Source organism: Stigmatopora nigra, chromosome 23 (genome assembly GCF_051989575.1).
Source record: "Stigmatopora nigra isolate UIUO_SnigA chromosome 23, RoL_Snig_1.1, whole genome shotgun sequence".
NCBI lineage: Eukaryota > Metazoa > Chordata > Actinopteri > Syngnathiformes > Syngnathidae > Stigmatopora > Stigmatopora nigra.
In genome coordinates this window covers 4828696-4848314 of record NC_135530.1, presented here as the reverse complement: position 1 = coordinate 4848314, position 19619 = coordinate 4828696, and the positions used below count along the sequence as shown (strand labels likewise).

Here is a 19619-nt window from a genome sequence, read left to right as displayed (position 1 = left end):
GAAGAAAATAATGACCTACATGCAGCTATGTGTGTCTTTAAGAAACTTTTTTTTGTTTATTAAGCAAATTCCAAAACAGTGCTTCAATGTTTTTTTGGTTCCTTAAAAAAATAGAATTGAATCTCGTTTCCATGACGACAATCAAAATCCCATCTGTTTGTATTGGAATTGAATTGACTTGAATGTTTTTGTTGTCCTTATGGCTCACGATGGATTGGACGTCTATTGAGGAAATCAGCCGTGACGCACACACACCTTTGTAGACCCGCCCCTGTGGGCCATAACAGTTGCGGAGACAATCCCACCAGGAATTCAAAGACACGTCAAAGATCTCCATGTGGATGCCTAAAAGGCGGATTTTTGCCCGACACCATGTGTGGGAACCGTGGAAATGTGGCACGAGGACGTTATGATGAGGACTTCTCCTTTGTCAGCGCTGTGGTCAAATACCTGCTCTTCATATTTAATTTCATTTTCTGGGTGAGTCTTGGGGTCTTTGAATTATGCACACATTGCTAAAATTATTAGTTTTTTTCAGATGGCAAATTTGGACGCAATTTCCAGCTATGTTTAGAATGACGATAGTGCATCAACCTAAATTAAATATGTTGAAATGAAAGAGTTTCATAGTTCCACTTAAGCACCCTTTTTTAAAGTGGTGGGTCGGGGGCCCAGAACGGACCCGCCACATCGTTCTTTGCGGTCCGCCAAAGTAAATCCTGTGCGTTAACTTCCTGTTTTAGGATCAAATTTAAATTAAAGCCAAGAGATATAGATCATATTTCCTCTTTTAATAAATAAATACACATTTTATCCCCCCAAAAATGTATTGTTTATTTTATTTTTTTCTAAAAAGTATTTTCAAAACTCTCAAAATATACGATGACTCTAAAAGGTAAAGAATGAAATAAAAAGAATTGAATAGTGGCATGGTTTACATTGAGAAATTTTGCAACAACAAAAAATCTATTTGCAACGCCCTCTAGGAGTGTGCGGCTTCGGGTCGTGCACCAACAGGACCAGAATGTGGAAAAACAGCAAGCGCTTCCTGGCGGAATGTGCTCTTGTTTGCTCCTGGAAATTCAATATATGTATATACAGATATTTTGAATTACTTTACCACTCTCAATACATTTCCTCACTTTTTATTGATTGTCAAAACATTGAAAAATATATCCTTATAGATCCCTAATGTAGATCATATTTCATGTCACCCCGCAAAACAGAGTGCTTGGATTGGATAACTTTATTCATCCCGTATTCGGGAAATTTCGTTGTCACAGTCGCAAGAGGGTTAGAATGCAGCTATAGGAAAGGCATTATAGACTTAAATAGATAGGTAATAAGTCAGTTAATAAATAAATACACGAATGAATAAGCATGATGCTGAAATGTATGTTTATATATATATATATATATATATATATATATATATATATATATATATATATATATATATATATATATATATATATATATATATATATATATATATATATATATATATATATATATATATATATATATATATATATATATATACATACACATACATACATACACATACATACACATACATACATACACATACATACATACACATACATACATACACATACATACATACACATACATACATACACATACATACATACACATACATACATACATACATACACATACATACATACACATACATACATACACATACATACACATACATATATATACATACATACACATACACACATATATATATACATACACATAGATGTACATCTATACATACACACATATATATAAATAGATACACATACATATATATACATACATACACATACATATATATACATACATACACATACATATATATACATACATACACATACATATATATATACATACATACACATACATATATATACATACATACACATACATATATATATACATACATACACATACATATATATACATACATACACATACATATATATATACATACATACACATACATATATATACATACATACACATACATATACAAGCACATATCTACATACATACATACACAGAGATGTACATGCATGCATACGGTAGGTCTTAACACTCAGCCATTTGTTTTGTTAAAGAGCCTGACCCTTGTTTTATTATAATACAACAAAATATTTGACTGTCAGTCTTAAAAACAATCAGCACTTGAAGGCTTATTCTATTCGCATTTCCCCCAATGTCGGCCACTCCCTGGACAAGTATGAACACGTCACCCTCACGTCTGTGACATGTTTTCTGTTTCCGATTTTGTTTGGCAGCTCATCGCCATGGCCATGGTAGGAATCGGGGTGTACGCCCGGATCATCAAGCATGGAGGTAAACACACCAGAACTGAAAGAAACTGAGTGCGAAACCACCATTCCATGGTTTTCTCAGAAACGGCGTTGGCGTGTCTCGCCGTCGATCCGGCCATGATCCTGCTGGTGGTCGGGGTCCTCATGTTCATCATCACTTTCTGCGGCTGTGTGGGTTCGCTGAGGGAGAATATTTGCTTACTGCAGTTTGTAGGTTGACATTTTGTGGGGAGGGTCTTCAAAACAGGATCTGACTCTCATCTTTCTTGCTCAGTTCTGCATCAGCCTGACTATCATCTTCATGCTCCAGTTGGCTGCCGCCGTGCTTGGATTCGTCTTCTCTGATAAGGTATGCTTCAGAATTGAAAAAAGAAAACCGAAAGCCACAAAAAGGTTGAATTCTTTACATCCTATCATGATTTTTCTTCTTAATAATGATAATAATAATAAGACATAGGCTTAGTCATTATCATCAACAATAGCATAAATGTCATCATAACCAGAAACTACGTATGACGAAATTGGTAGTACTTCTCCATAAGGTGCATTTTCCCGGCAAAAGACTCAAATAAGTGATAATTTCAGACTCGTAATTTGGCATTCTGCCATGATGGATACATCGCATCATCGGAAATTGAGTCGTTTCTGGGCCTTCTTCACCACTACTGTGGTGTTTGTAGACCAGGAGACCTTAGCCGTGACGTGGACCCCCAGGAATTTAAAGGACTATCTTCTTCTTCTTCTTCTTCTTCTTCTTCTTCTTCTTCTTCTTCTTCTTCTTCTTCTTCTTCTTCCGTAGGCTCGCGGTAAGGTCACCGAAATAGTCAACAACGCCATCGTCCACTACAGAGACGACATCGACCTGCAGAACCTCATCGACTTTGGCCAGAAAGAAGTCAGAAATGAGCTCAAACGTCGTCATATTCCAAAAAAAAAAAACGTTTCCACGGCCATGATAATCTAACCCCCAGTTCGACTGTTGCGGCGCCGTGACCTTCACCGACTGGTCCATGAACGTGTACTTCAACTGCACCGACAAAAATCCTAGCCAGGAACGCTGCTCTGTACCGTTTTCCTGTTGCGTCGTCACCCAAGAAAAGGTCCCGGTTATCGTCGTTCCATTTTCCGTAGCGTGTTCTCTAACGATGTATGCCTTGCAGGAGGAGGTGGTGAACACAATGTGCGGGCAAGGAATCCAGAAAGTGGAATTCCTGGAAGCCGGAGATGTCATTCATACCAATGGATGCATCGACAAAGTGGTGGACTGGATTCATAGCAACTTATTTCTGATGGGAGGTATTGCATTGGGGTTAGCCATCCCTCAGGTAGGACTCGGAGCTCGGGTTTAGTGAACTGTGGTGGGCTGATTATGGCATTTTTTTTGCAGTTGGTGGGCATTCTGCTCTCTCAGATTCTCATCAGCCAGATTAAAGACCAAATTGAGCTGCAGGAATACAATGAAAAGCGCCATGCTGATCCGTGGAGATGACAAAGCATATGAGACTTGGTCTGGTCTCTGGACTTCAAGTTGTAGTAGTTTACTGGTGTCAAAGTGGCAGCCCGGGGGCCAAATCTGGCCCGTCACATCATTTTGTGTGGCTCCAAGAAAGTAAATCATGAGTCCTGACTTTCTGTTTTAGGATCAAATTCAAAATAAAGAATATAGATGTATATTATAGTTCCTGATTTTCTCTTTGTTAAGTCAATAATTGCAATTTTAATCCAAGTTCAAAAAGCATTTTATCGAGAAATAAATATCTAAAAATATTGTTTTCCACTTTAATATTGAACATAACTTTAAAAAGACGTTTTCCCCTACTAAGAACAAAAAAAAAGCTCAACCGTACATTGTTCTAGATCAGGGGTAGGGAACCTATGGCTCGGGAGCCACATGTGGCTCTTTTGATGGGTGCATCTGGCTCTTTGCCCACCTGTGACCATATGATAGAGCTGAGATACTATGTCTAGAGCTACTTTAATCTTCTTTTTTGACATTAGACTCTTCTGGGATACACACTCTCATTGATTATTATGAAAGGGTTTTAAAAAGGGATCAAAACCAGTGCAAAAGCACGTGTGAATATCTCATATTTCAGATCTGAGGTGTTAGGATTATCATTTTTTGGGGTTTTTTGACAACTCTGTGCTCAAAGTGTGGGTTAAACATTTTTTAAATGCTAAATGAAACATATTGAGGTTGAAATAATTGGTTGAATAAATTATTAGAATGTCATGTTTCCATAAAATAAGAAAGTTTTTATTTTAAAGCGCACCACTTTATTGGGATGTTGAACTGGTTTAGGGGAAAAAAAGAAGAGGAGACTAAGTGCTTTGCGCATGCGCATTCCACCGGAGCTCCAGTTACACTTTTCATGGCGAGATTTTTCGGATGTGGGGGAGGGCGCATCCACAACTTTCTCGACATTTTCGCCCGTAAACAACCCCCTAACTTCAAACTTTTGCTACTCTCAAACTGTCACTTTGGATCCTTTTAAATCTTCTTTAGTTTTTTCTTCTTCTTTTTCCTCAGAGATGGAATTCGGTGAGCAGCAACCAGAGCGACTGAAAGTCTTTCAGGGAGGAAAAACTTTACATCGTCCTTAAAAAACTTGCCTTTATCTTCATGGATCGTCCTTGCAAACAAGAATCAGAAATGCATATTGAACTTTTGGGGATTTTTTGCTATTGAAGCTGTTAGATTTGACGTTATTGTCATTTTTTGGGGCATAATTTAGCCCGATCTTGTTCTCCCAAAATGTCCTCCCAAGTTTGGAGCGTCTTTGTTGGCTTTTACGGGATGCTTTTCCTCAGCGGAGCCGTCCAACTGTCCCCCAACGTGAGCATATTTGAGGATAAATGTAAGATGACGACGACATGCGAGGCACTTAAGTACAACACATGCCTTGGTTCTCCTCTACCGTACACGCACACGTCCTTGATCCTGGCAGAAGACTCCATCTCCCAGGAGGAGGCTTTTGAGAAGCTCACCATGTGGTCTGGTGAGTTGCAAAAAAAACAACAACAAAACAACAAAAACAAAATATGTATTGACATTTTTTTGCTTAGAATAGATTGGAGAGATGCAAAGGTTTGGATTTGAGAGGAGAAATAACAAAGATTCCATCTAAAAATGTCATTACATCGCTCAAATTTCAGGCTTTTTTTATATAATACTCAAAATAAATGCTTTAAAAACACTTTTTTTAAAGTGCATTACAAAAATAATCATACATGTTTAGTCTTGCCACAGTAATCATACATAAAGAGAAAAATGGTCCATTTTGTGATATCACATCATCCAAAAAATGATGGATGACATTGATTGACAGGCATTTTGGGAACTAGGAAGAATCTTTTTTGGGTCCTGAAGAATGACAGTTCAACTATTTCCACCCAAATTCCCCAAAACATGCAGTGTCGGCTACTGGTGTCAAAATGGAGGCCCTGGGGCCAAATCTGGCCCGCCAGATCATTTTTTTGTGGCCCGGGAAAGTAAATCATGAGTGCCGACTTTCTGTTTTAGGATCAAATTCAAATGAAGAGTACAGATGTATATGAAATGTCCTGATTTTCACCCTTTTAAATCAATAATTGTCATTTTTTAATCAATTTTTTCTGTGTTTTTAGTTCAAAAATCATTTTGTAAAACCTAAAAACATATTTTTTAAAAAAGCTAAAATAAACATTGTTTCAGATCTATAAAAAAAACTAAATATTTAGGGCTTTTAATCCAGTTATTTTAATCCATTTATTTTAAAAAATCTAAATATTATATCTAAAATGGTCCAGCCCACATGAAATGGAGTTGACGTTAAAGCAGCCCGCTAACCAACCCGAGTCTGACACCCTTGCTGTAGGCTAAATTGCCTGTAGGTACAAATATGATTGGTCGGTTGTCCCCTTTCCAACCCATTCGGGGTATCAGCCCGTAGTCAGCTGGGATAGGCTCCAGCACCCCCCGCGACCCTTAACCATGATTTTGCCCTGTTTTTTTTCCAGGTTTGCGCAACGCTCCCCGCTGTTGGTCCGTCATCCAACCGCTGCTGTGCGCCGTCTACATGCCCAAATGCGAAAACGGACGCGTGGAGCTACCAAGTCAGAGTTTGTGTCTGGCAACCCGCCGCCCGTGCAGCATTGTGGACCAGGAACGCGGATGGCCCGGCTTCCTCAAATGCGACAAATTCCCAGTGGGCTGCTCGGTAAGCGCAAAGGTTCAACTTCCGACCGGCCGGGCTTTGCCTTGACCGACTTTTTCCCCCATCCCACGCCGTGGCAGAACGAGGTGCAAAAACTGAAGTTCAACACGTCGGGGCAGTGCGAGGCGCCGCTGGTAAAAACCGACATCCAGTCCAGTTGGTACAAGGACGTGGAAGGCTGCGGCATCCAATGCGACAATCCGCTATTCACCGAGGAGGAACACAATGACATGCACGCCTACATCGCTTACTTTGGCACCATCACCCTCCTGTGCACTTTGTTCACTCTGGTAACTGCTTGCTTGTTTTTTTCCTGCCAACAACACTTGTTCATTTTTGGCCCAAAAGATTGCCGTTGCCATTGACGACGATAGACGTCCAATCCACGTCCCAGTCAAAACATGGCTAGGTCCAAGATACTGGAAGATGAACAAGATGTCTATCGTTGTCAATTCCTTCTCATTTTCCGGTACTTGGATTGGATTGGATCACTTTATTCATCCCGTATTCGGGAAATTTCGTTGTCACAGTAGCAAGAGGATGAGAATACAGACACAGGGAAAGACATTTTAGACATAAATGGATAGGTAATAAGTACGTTAATAAATAAATACATGAATAAATATATAAATAAATAAGCGTGTTGCTGAAATACATGTATATACATACACATAAAAATACATACATATACACACATATATACATATATATATGTATAAATATACATACATATATATACATACATACGCATACATATATATACATACATACACACATACATATATATATGTATATACATACATACACATACATATATATACATACATACACACACACATATACATACATATATATACATACATACACATACATATATATACATACATACATATATATATATATATATACATACATATATTTACATACATACACATACTTATAGATCTACATGCATGCATATGGTAGGTCCTAACGCAGCCATTTTTTTGTTAAAGAGCCTTTTTGGCATTTGAAGCCTTCTTTGGACTCTGGAAAAAGAACAAATTGGACTTTGGCGATGAATTTGACACCCCCTGATGGAAATTTAATATTGCATTGTGTCACCAGGCCACGTTTCTGGCCGACTGGAAGAACTCCAACCGCTATCCAGCCGTCATCCTCTTCTACATCAACGCTTGCTTCTTCGTGGGCAGCATCGGTTGGCTGGCACAGTTTCTGGACGGCGCCCGCGAAGAGATCGTGTGCAAGAGCGACAACACCATGAGACTCGGCGAGCCCTCGTAGGTCGCCCTCCAAGCGCTTACCGTGACCGTGTTGGCAATTCTTTCCTTTTTGTTCCCGCCCTTCGCAGTTCTTCTGAGACCTTGTCGTGCGTGACCATCTTCATCATCGTGTACTATTCGCTCATGTCGGGCGTGATTTGGTTCGTCATGCTGACCTACGCCTGGCACACCTCCTTCAAGGCGCTCGGAACCACGCAGCAGCCACTCACCGGACGCACTTCCTACTTTCACATGGTCACCTGGTCCATTCCCTTCGTTCTCACCGTCGCCATCTTGGCCATCGCAGAGGTACGCAGAAGTGCGCAGGGGTGTCGAACAGGGCCATTATGTCAGGGGTGGGCAAACTTTTCGGGCCGGGGGCCAGATTGACTTTAAAAATTTGACAGATGGGCCGGGTCAGCACATGATACGATACATATAAATAAGTGCATCCGTTAACAGTACATATGTAACATAAACTGAAAAAAAGAACTAAAGTATTAACATACTCATCTCTTATTATTAAAGTAAAAAGTATAAAGTACAAAGTAAAGTAAAAAGGATGTATTGAGAAATATTAAAATGTCATTTAAAAAAAGATAGAGGGGCTGTAAAACACGAAAAACAAATAAGAGTGGACAGAGCTACTGCCACTGGCTTCTGCGTGACGGCGCCATCTTGAGGAAAAAAATCATTATTTGGACAACGTCAGCGGGCCGTATGTGGCCCGCGGGCCGTAGTTTTTAAGAATCTATTTACAGTGAAAAATAAAAGGATCAAAAAGCCCTAAATAATCAGTTTGTTATAGATTTTGAAAAATGCTTTTTGAACTAAAAAAACAACACAAAAAGGTTAAAAAATACCTTTTTTGGATTCAAAAATTGCTATTATTGATTTAAAAAGACGGAAAAACAGGAAATATTCCCTATACATCGATCATTTTCATTCAAATTTGATCATAAAACAAAAAGTCGGCACTCATGATTTACTTTTGGTATACTTTAATAAATATATACATATATATTCTAGGTGGACGGCGACTCGGTGAGCGGGATCTGCTTTGTGGGCTACAAGAACTACAGGTACCGCGCCGGCTTTGTGCTGGCGCCCATTGGCGTGGTACTTGTGGTCGGGGGCTACTTTCTCATTCGAGGTCGGTCCCTTGGAGTCTCGCCTTCACACTAGCTAAAAGTCGTCCTCCAAACTGACCTTAGTTGTCCTCACAGGTGTCATGACCTTATTCTCCATCAAAAGTAACCACCCAGGACTCCTGAGTGAGAAGGCGGCTAGTAAAATCAACGAGACCATGCTTCGCCTTGGTACGTTTTTTTTCAAAGGTGGTCTTTGCAATTGACTGACTGACTCCAACTTTGTTTTTCTCTTTAATCCTCGTCAGGTATATTTGGATTTTTAGCCTTCGGATTTGTTTTCATCACCTTTGGCTGTCACTTTTACGACTTCTTCAACCAGGCCGAATGGGAGAGGAGCTTCAGGGAATATGTGCTGTATGCTTCTTTTCTTTTTGCTCACTTACAATTCATGACACGTTTTAGATCAACTCGATTTCATGTGGGCCGGATCATTTTAGATATAATATTTTGATTTTTTTTATTGGATTATAAGAACTGGATCAAAATCCCTAAATATTCAGTTTTTTATAGATATAAAACTATTTATTTGAACTTGTTTTATTAGTAAGGGCAAACATCTAATAACCATTTGTTTTTCATTTCAAATGGAAACAATTTTTGGGAAAAATTATATTCAATATTAAAGGGGAAAACCAAAAATATTTTTATATATTTATTTTTAGATGTTACAAAACTCTTTTTGATCTAAAAACACCAAAAGAAAGAAAATTGATAAAATAACTGGATTGAAAGCCCTAAATATTCAGTTTTTAATAGCAAAAGCAATATTTTTAGATTTAACAAAATTATTTTTGAACTAAAAACGCGAAAAAAAAGGATTAAAAATGACAATTATTGACTTTTAAAGGGGAAATCAGGAAATTTAAAATACATCTATACTCTTCATTTTAATTTGATCCTAAAACAAAAAGTCGGCACTCATGATTTACTTTCCCAGACCCCACAAAATGATGTGGCGGCCCAAATTTAGCCCCCGAGCCGTCACTTTGACACCTGTATTCTAGATGATTTTTTTTTGTAAGACCAATACTCTTAACAGATGCGAGGCCAATGTCACCATCGCCTCCCAAAGCAACAAACCCATCCCAGAGTGTGCCATTAAGAACCGACCCAGTCTCATGGTGGAGAAAATCAACTTGTTCTCCATGTTTGGCACCGGCATCGCCATGAGCACTTGGGTTTGGACCAAAGCCACAATTCTCATCTGGAAGCGCACGTGGTGCAAGTAAGCAAAAAAAATCCCTCTCTTCTTTGAACGTCGCCATTTTTGTGATCACGCCGTGCCACTTTCAGGATTATTGGACGTGGCGACAACGAACCCAAGAGGATAAAAAAAAGCAAGATGATTGCCAAGGCCTTTGCCATGAGGAAGGAGCTCCACAACCATCCGGAGAAGGAGATGTCTTTCAGCATGCACACATTGTCCCACGATGGACCCGTAGGTATGAAAAAAACCTCTGATTCAATTGTTCTGGACATTTTTGTCCACTAGAGGGTGGGGGGGATCTGATTAGAGAACACGGGATACTTCAGATCAATTGAAATATATCAATACCTTGAGATAAGAGCTTCATGTGCCCCCCACAAAGCTCATATGTAAATTTATTCATATCTCAAATCATTTTTTCCTATTGGATTCAATTCAATTGAAATTAATCCGTTCGCACACTCCAAAAAAATATCAAAAATGGATTAGAAGAACTGGATTAAAAGCCCTGAATATTCCGTTTTTATTAGATCTAATAGAATTTTTATTTAAGCTTTTTTTCTTAGTAAGGGAATATCATTTAGTCAATCATTTATATTTCATTGGGAAAAGAAACCCATTTTTTTCTTTAATTGTGCCATATTAAAGTAGAAAACTAAATATTTTTATATATTTTTAGTTTTTACCAAATGGTTTTTGAACTAAAAACAGAAAAAATGATTAAAATATTGCAATTATTGATTTAAAAGGGGGGAAATCTTGACATTTAATATACATCCATACTCTTCATTTAAATTTTAATTTTCCTAAAACAGAAAGTTAGCACTCATGATTTACTTTCCCGGGCCACACACAATGATACGGCGGGCCAGATTTGGCCCCCGGGCCGCCACTTTGACAACTGTAGACCAAATTATTAAACGACTCTCTTTTACAGCTGGGATCAACTTTGAAATCAACGAGCCATCCAACGACGTGTCGTCGGCCTGGGCGCAGCACGTCACCAAGATGGTAGCCAGGCGAGGCGCTATTTTGCCTCAGGATATCTCTGTCACTCCCACGGGAACACCAGGTAATAATTGGCTAGTATTGAGAATGAAAAAGTTCTTGCATGGCACACATATAGTTATTTTTTTCTTCCCATTAGTTCCTCCGCCGGAGGAGAGGGACAGATTATGGATGGTGGAAGCCCAAATCTCCCCAGAGATGCTTAAACGAAAGAAGAAGAAGAAAAGGAGGAAGGAGGCGCGGGTGGCCGCCGAGGACGCCGCGGAAACCCAGGGTTATCCTCAGCGAGAGTTCGGCCGCAGTTCCGTGCCCCGCCTCCCCAAGTTGCCCCGCCACCCCGGCCTAATGGCAAACCTACGGGAGGACGCCATCCTTCCAGGATCCTTTCCGCCGTCGCCATCGGAGCGAGGCTTTTTCGCCGATCGGTCGGAGGACCTCGGACTCGAACGGCGTTACCCTGCCGGCGCCCCCCGCTTCCTCCAGGACGGCTTGTCGGAGAGGATGGCGCACGTAGCCAGGGTACCCGCTGGCCGGCGTGCGGGGTACGATCCCATCCACTCGCGGACTAACTTGATGGAGGCGGAGCTTATGGACGCAGAGTCAGATTTCTAAATTGCACTGACGGGAAGCTAAGAAAAAGTGCTGGATACTTTCATATCTTATTTTGTGCACCTGCATTGAACAAAGCTTTTTTTGTGTATTTTTAAGCAAAGGGATGTTAAAAAACATTTAAAAACACTTTTTTTAAAGGTAACTCCAATACAATATGGCGACTTTGCAGTAGGACAAAAGAGGCAGCTATACTTCAAATGGAAAATTGAGCAATTATACTGTATCCCTTCTTTTAATGACATGGCAGGTTACCATTAAACTATTCTATGTCTTGAAATGATACACTTTTTGCCATATAGTTGTTTTTTTTTAGACAAAAATCAATATTTAAAGCACACTCCATTTTCCATCCCTATATCATTTGAATATATACATTTCATTGCATTTTAGCGTCCTTTTTGTCTTTGTTATTGTGTATATAAGTTGTTTATAGATGCCAAGTGTATTATTTGTACAGATTTTTACCTCATAGTTTTAGTGTCAAAAGTATAAAAGGGATGAGGGTTTTTTTGTGGGGTTCACTCATTTTTTTTAAACTATTGCACAACATTATTAGTTGGGATATTTAGAGAAGTATTTATATTAGTCTGCTAGTTTATGTCAGTTCCTCCCAACTCTCCAATATATGAAGAAAGATTTGACTTATATTTCTTAGTCTTTAAAAATTATCAAGCTCTGTTCTTGTGTTTGATGGCAGTTATTTTTTGTCCATTTTGCCTCACAGCTCAATTTCTTTGACCTTGTACTTGTTTTTAAATGTCAATAAATGTAATCCAACACAATTTCAATGGGGGTTTATGAATACAGAATATTTTCTCTTTGTACTAGTGGTGGACTTCTAATATAATCATTTTAAAATAATTTTAAATGTGCGTTTGCATGTGCAAATCATGATATTAGATATTTTTTTAATAAATGGATTAAAGGAACTGGATTAAAAGCCCTAAATATTATTTTTTTATAGATTACTTGAGCAGAGAAAATCATTTATTAAATAATTGGGTTTCATTTCAAAAGGAAACAATTTTTATTAAAGTGGAAATATTCGTTTATATGTTTAGATTTTGCAAGATTGATTTTTGACCTAAAATCACAGAAAAAAATGGTTTTAAAAATATTAAATTATGGAATTAAAAGGGGGAAAAATCATGAAATATTATATACATATACATCTATCATTTTAATGTGATCCTAAAACAGAGAGCCAGCACTTATGATTTTCTTTCCCGGGCCACACAAAATGATGCAGTGGGCCAGATTTGGCCCCCGGGCCGCGACTTTGACACCAGTGTCATTGACGCCTCCTCTTCATCCTCCTCTTCCTCGTCCTTGTTTTGGTACTTCTTTCAGTAGCGATCGCCAGCGTTTTGTGCTTCAAAACAACACGGCAGACGGAAGGAAAAAAAGAAAAGAGAATTAAAATACATTTTAAAGGAGGACAGGTGACAAAAATATGTCCCTGACAAAATCCTCGATTGTGTCTTTCACAACCGCAGGTGAACGGGAATACGTGAGGAGGAGATCCATGCTGGAGTCCACGGGTGAGATTTTCATTTGAATTATTTTTTCTTTATCTTTCACCTTGTAAAGTGCGTTTATCATGTTTTTTTTTAAACAACTAGGAGAATTCTACTGTTAGACAACCTCCTGATTCTCCCCATTTCTGTAATCAAATGCACCTGTGGGTCAAATCAACACGACTTTTGTTTGTTTTGATTTAAAAAATAGTTCTGTAATAACAATTTGAACGTGATGGACAAGTAGCGAAAATGTCTTTCTTTTTTAGACTTGTTTAGAGTATCATTTGAGTCAAAGCTATTCATGAACAATTGATTTTAAGAGTGAAAATGTCTTAGGAATTGACCCAAACTATTCTTTGCACGTGTTTGAAGCAATGCAGTGATAATGTGATCATCGTAATATGTGTGTGGTTGTGACATGCATGACTCTCAGGAGGTTGTTGTTAGTCACAGCAACTTGGATGGGCGCGCCACGCCCCCTTTTTGACCCTAACCCTTAACCAGGGGTAGAGAACCTATGGCTCAGGAGCCATATGTGGCTCTTTTGATGGGTGTATATGGCTCTCTGCTAACCTGTGTGGTAAAATATGGATATCGCTGGTGAGAGACCTAAGTCCCGAACGCACCAATGGGAGCGTCACGCTGGAACTGTGGCGCCGACATGATCTCTAGCGCCTTTTTAATCATAAATTTTCTTCATTAGACTCCTCTGCATGCATACTCTCATTGATATTCATTGATTAGCAACAGCTCAAAATGTTCTCAAAAGAATTCAGATATTTTTTTTATTTTCAAAGTGGTGAAATGATGAATAAATGCACACATTTTCATGTATTTTTACGTTTAAATTCTTAGTATACCCAGACGGCCACGATCCGGAACCAAATCGCCGCTTTCCACGGCTCCAGTCCCGAGCCGATCGACTCTGCGCCGGATCGCAGTATCCAGAGATCGCCGCCGTGGAGACCCCCTCACCCGAGGCATCATCCAATCATTTCTGCCACTACACACCCAAATGTTTCCTAGCCGTACACAGAGGTAACACGCACCCCTTGAAAATCTTGTTTTATTTCCACTAACGCCGAATTTTGACGGCAGGTTGCGCTGGAGCACGCGGCAACTGGGAACGCTCGGCGTCGTTACGCTACGGCGAGGAAGGCTGGCACGAAAGCACCTCCAAAACCACCATCAGAGCTGAGAATGAAGTAGAGGCGCATAGAGAGGCCAACAACTACAAGGTTAGCAACATCAATATTAACATGTTTTTGAAAAAGTGACATTTTGTATTTTTTTTTTTTTTTTGTAGTTTGGCTTCCGAAAATGGAAAGGCAATGTGACCGAGAGGCCTATGGAAGACCGTTCGGATGTGGACAAAGAGTTATACTCTGACCTGAGTGTGGTCAAGCCCCAAGGAGGTCCTTTTGAATTCATTGTCTATGTTCTGATTGGACAGATTGGCTTCAAATGTTATTGTCTTTCAGGCTCTACGGTGACCTTGGGGAACATTGTTTATGTGCTTTTATTTGGATGGTGGCTGTCTTTAACCTATGTCCTCATTTGCCCTGTGATGTTCATGACCATCGTTGGCATCCCATATGGTCGGTATATCGTCTACTCCAAGGGTGTCAGAATCGGGTTGGTTCACGGGCCGCTTTAACGTCAACTTGATTTCACGTGGGCGGACCATTTTAGATATAATATTTAGATTTTTTTTTAATAAATGGATTAATGGAACTGGATCAAAACCCCTGAATATTCAGTTTTTTATAGATCTAATATTGTGGTCTACTCTGCATCACTCAAAATGTTTGTCAAAAGCCTTAATCATATCCATTGTTTTAGGAAAACTATGTTTAAAGTTGGCCTGGTACTTTATTTGGCCCTTTGGAAAGTCAATACAGAAGGTAAAAATTCTTGGAATTCCCTACTAAAATCCTTATGTGATCACATGATTCAGATTACCTTACATTTGTTCATCCCAGAATGCTGACTTCACCCAAAAATCTCCAACCAAATCCCGGAGATGCGAAGTCATCCCCGAAGAGCGAGACACCGAAGAGAGCAAGGACGTAGTCTTGGAAAATGACTCTGGGCCTCTTCTCATGTCTTCCCCGTTACCTGTTGAGTTACCTTTACCGGAATTCCCGGTCAGGACCGGCTTAAAACGCTGGGTGAGGAACTGATGGACCTCAAACATTTTGGCGTTGTTTTAATGGCGCCAAATCTCATCGCAGTGTCGTTTGAGTACCTTGGCGTGGCTACTTCTCGCCTATCCCATCCTGGCGGTGGTGCACACCTTGGCTTGCGTCATCTCCTGGCTGCTGGTGTTCACCATCCCCGTTTCCAAGATGAATGCCCGTACACTCGCCATCCTCCTCTTGGCGCCTGAAGACGTGCACATACACGCACCGGGCAAGGTAATAAGAAACAATTGGGAGATGCTCATCCTAATCACATCGTGTTTTTCAGACGTTCCGGTCCGAAACGAGAGTCGTCCTATGCTGCTATCGTGCCGTCAACTTGTATTACTACAAGTATAGTGTACGGGGGATCAACATATTTGCGCTGAGTATCCTTTTAAAAAGCCCTGAATAATGTTTCTGTCATCCATTTTTTTGTGGTAGTGGCTCCTTAGCCGATAACTAGTCAAGTAGTTCCAAAAATTGGGCAATAATTTCAATAATTCTTGACAAATACTCACAATATTTGGCAGTTGTTATTCATTTTATAAGTGGTAACCTTCCCAGCATATTTGATAAAGATCAGATGGATAGTTACAAGATTTTCCTGTTCACCTAATTAGCATGCAATTGATACATTTTAACATTAGGTGAATAGGGATTTAATGACTATTATTTAACATTGAGTGAATAGGGGATTCGTTTAATGTTAAAATCTATCAATTGGCAATAACCCATCAAATTTCAATAAATTGGTTGAATGGTTTAGATATTTTTAGATTTTACAAACTGATTTTTGAACTAAAAACACAAAAAAATATTTTAAAATTGCAATTATTGATCGGGAAATTTAATATACATCCATACTCTTCATTTTAATTTGATCCTAAAACTGAAAGAAGATTTTATTTCCCGGCCCACACAAAATGATGCGGCGGGCCAAATTTGACCCCCGGGCTGCCACTTTGACACGTGATGTAGACTAATTGCTTCTACACGGTGTTGATAACTATTATTCAGGCAGTGGCTCCATAGCCGTAGTTTCTTACCAGCTAAATAGCCATATAGGGTCATATAGGCTATTTGACCGGTCACCGGCTAAGGAGCCATTGCCTTATTTTTGTATCCTCCTTGCAACTACGCTCGCTTGCAGATCTTCTACCCCTGGTCGTCGTGGCGTTGGTTATGGGCTACGCCGACCAGGATCACAAATACTTCAGTTCGCAGACCAAGTTTGCCACAGCCATAAGCTCCATCATCCCACTGTCCTACTATATTGGCATGGGCATCGCCAGGTAGGTTTTGTCCTTCATCCCTGATTTATGCCATGGCAAATGATGAGTCATTTTCTCGCAGCATTTCGGCTCAGAGCAACTTTGCCGTGGGCGCGGTGGTGAACGCCACATTCGGTTCCATCACCGAGATGACCTTCTACATCACGGCGCTCCTGCAGGGCCACCGCGCCGCCTCCAAATGCTACGAGGAGGTGGTCAAGGCCGCCCTCACTGGCACCCTGCTGGGATGCATCCTCTTTATACCCGTAAGTATCCTGACTGGAATTGAGACCTTCTTAAAGTTTTTGGAATAAATTTATGGTGTGACCAACACAGGGCATCTGCATGATTATCGGCGGACTTAAACACCGGGAACAGCGGTTTAACAGCCGATCGGCTGGTGTGAGCTCAGCTTTGCTCTTCATTTCCATTGGAGGTATGGAAGGAATATGGACTTTTGGTATATCTGTATACACATATATATGCATGTATGTGCATGCATGTGTATACATGTGTATGTGTGAAGCTTATCGCCAGATATGACTTCAATTTTTTGACAATTTCAACAAAATCACTTTGTTTTTCTTCCTTAGGTGTTTTTGCACCCACCCTCTTCTCCAAAGCCTTTGGCAGTCTCGTTTGTGAGACCTGCTCCAACATTCCAGGGAATGCCAGTGCGACCTTTGTGTGCAAAGACTGCCACTACGACATGGTACAGTATTTTGCCGTTTAATATACCCTGGTAAATTAAATGATTTTTGCTTTGTGCGCCATTTAATATACTCCTACCGCACATGTATCAAAGTGGCAGCCCCGGGGGCCAATTTTCCCATTTGTGTGTGATTTAATATACCCGGGTATATTAAATATGGGGGTATATTAAACAGCAAAATACGATAATATTGATCATGAATTCCTTTGGAAAATTGCTACATTTCCTCTTTCTTTTTTTGCAGAGTAAAATGGACGCCCAGTTGATTGTTATGCATATAGAGTAAGTCCACCCACCACAGGCTTCATTCTTTGGAAAATATGTAATATCATGTACTTGATGATGGCTCAACACGATTGGTTCCAGGCCTCTGGTATACACCATTTCCGTACTGCTGCCCGCCGCCTACCTCATCGGCCTGGTTTTTACCTTAAAAACCCACTCGCACATCTACGATATCCACATCAGCGATGGCCAAGCTGGCCACGCCCACGGTCAGTACACTGTCCACGAAGGTGGCGCCACCGTCGGCCCCGCCCATGCCGGCGATAGCACCGCCGGTCCGCTCCCCGCAAGCATTAACGCCAGCGTTGTCTCGTCACTCCACGTTGCCACAGGTGCGTTGTGCATGTTTCCCATTTATTTCCACATGGTTCACCCAAAAAAAACATGTTATGAAAGTGACTTTAAAATAGTAGCAGACCACAATTTGGACACAAATCCACTGTTTTTTATAGATCTGAAACAATGTTTATTTTAGCTTTTTAAATATATTTTTAGATTTTACAAAATGATTTTTGAACTAAAAACTGAAAAAAAATGATTAAAAAATAACAATTATTGATTTAAAAGGGGGGAAATCAGGAAATTTAATAAACATCTATAGTATTCATTTTAATTTGATCCTAAAAGGGAAAGTCAGCATGATTTACTTTCCCGGGCCACACAAAATGATGCGGCGGGCCAGATTTGGCCCCTGAGCCGCCACTTTGACACCTGTGCATTAAAAGTATGGATCAATCGGATGATGTCACACCCAGAATGAGAATGAAGTAGGCAAATTCCAAATATGACAAATTCAGCTTACAACAACCAGGCATCAAACAGGTCACCACGTGGTCCACTGGTCGCGATGGAGGGCGCTCGCCGTGCTCATTACGGCCACCGTACTGATGGCCTGCTGCGCTGACCTCAGCACAAACAACATTGAACCCATGCTAACCAACTCCTCCATCTCTCAGGTGTTTTCAAGATTTCAACTTTTCTCTAAAATTCTATCCAATTCCATCTTATTACCACCACTGTGTTTTCTACAGTACTTCATTGGCGTGACCATTTTAGCCATGGTGCCCGAACTACCCGAAATTGTCAACGGGATCCAGTTTGCGCTGCAGAATAACATCAGTTTGAGGTATTTCAACCATCATGTTATGGCTTCCTAAACACAGTTTATTTTTTAACATTTTTTTTTGGCACATCAGTCTGGAAGTTGGAAGCTGTATTGCAGTGCAAGTGTGCATGATTCAAATCCCTCTACTCATCTTGTTCAATGCATTCTATGTAAGTCAATGATTTCAAGTGATGAATGATAAAAAAAAACTGTTTTAATTAATATTAATATCTATTTTATGGCTAGGATGTGGGTTTTGTGCTACTGTTCAGTGACATCCATCTCTGGGCAAGCATCTTCAGTGTCATTTTAGTCAACTATATCTTCATGGATGGCAAATGTGACTACTTTCAGGGTAAGTCTGTCTTTTCTCAAAAATATATCGTTTTTTTTCCTGTAGGATTGTTAAAATATCTTTTGTTTGTAGGCACTGCCCTGGTGGTGGTCTACCTCATTCTTTTGGCTTTGTACTTTTTTGCTCCTTCTCCACGTTCTTGTTAATTTGCATGCTAATCCCAACAAAAAAATAATTCTATTTAATACTATGAAAGTATCCAAGTCCAATGTAGCCTCCCCGCATTTAAATGTGTATTTTTTTTTTTTGCTATTTATTGTTAGTTTGGATTCTTTGGAAGATGTGATCAATAAATTCAGTTTATATCTCTTAATCCTTGCTTAATATTTGTTCGGCCCTTTGAATATATTTCAAGGCACTGCAATTAAAACAATTAAGATAAGGTAAATATTTTAAATATTCAT

The 19619-nt window shown here is 39.8% G+C and overlaps 3 protein-coding genes across 3 annotated transcripts; all 3 read left to right on the top strand.

The window, feature by feature from the left end:
* The first annotated feature begins 266 nt into the window (after positions 1-266).
* On the top strand, positions 267-4021 carry tspan33a (tetraspanin 33a). The gene is made up of 8 exons (XM_077709737.1): positions 267-480; positions 2313-2370; positions 2431-2558; positions 2623-2697; positions 3148-3243; positions 3320-3448; positions 3509-3673; positions 3736-4021. The coding sequence occupies exons 1-8, from the start codon at positions 373-375 to the stop codon at positions 3835-3837; spliced, it is 861 nt and encodes a 286-aa protein (XP_077565863.1). The 5' UTR covers positions 267-372; the 3' UTR covers positions 3838-4021.
* A 654-nt stretch (positions 4022-4675) lies between these two features.
* On the top strand, positions 4676-12566 carry smo (smoothened, frizzled class receptor). The gene is made up of 12 exons (XM_077710090.1): positions 4676-5347; positions 6348-6547; positions 6625-6834; positions 7652-7824; positions 7896-8115; positions 8836-8959; positions 9033-9125; positions 9203-9311; positions 9997-10182; positions 10251-10399; positions 11102-11236; positions 11312-12566. Exons 1-12 carry the CDS (start codon positions 5104-5106, stop codon positions 11782-11784), a joined length of 2316 nt encoding a protein of 771 aa, XP_077566216.1. The 5' UTR covers positions 4676-5103; the 3' UTR covers positions 11785-12566.
* Positions 12567-13068: 502 nt separating this feature from the next.
* On the top strand, positions 13069-19528 carry cax1 (cation/H+ exchanger protein 1). The gene is made up of 20 exons (XM_077709709.1): positions 13069-13325; positions 14160-14342; positions 14403-14542; positions 14611-14719; positions 14786-14902; positions 15147-15208; positions 15287-15475; positions 15539-15721; positions 15774-15873; positions 16638-16779; positions 16841-17024; positions 17095-17194; positions 17352-17470; positions 17715-17752; positions 17837-18087; positions 18578-18711; positions 18787-18881; positions 18952-19030; positions 19107-19215; positions 19288-19528. The coding sequence occupies exons 1-20, from the start codon at positions 13238-13240 to the stop codon at positions 19359-19361; spliced, it is 2496 nt and encodes an 831-aa protein (XP_077565835.1). The 5' UTR covers positions 13069-13237; the 3' UTR covers positions 19362-19528.
* The last annotated feature ends 91 nt before the right edge of the window (positions 19529-19619 follow it).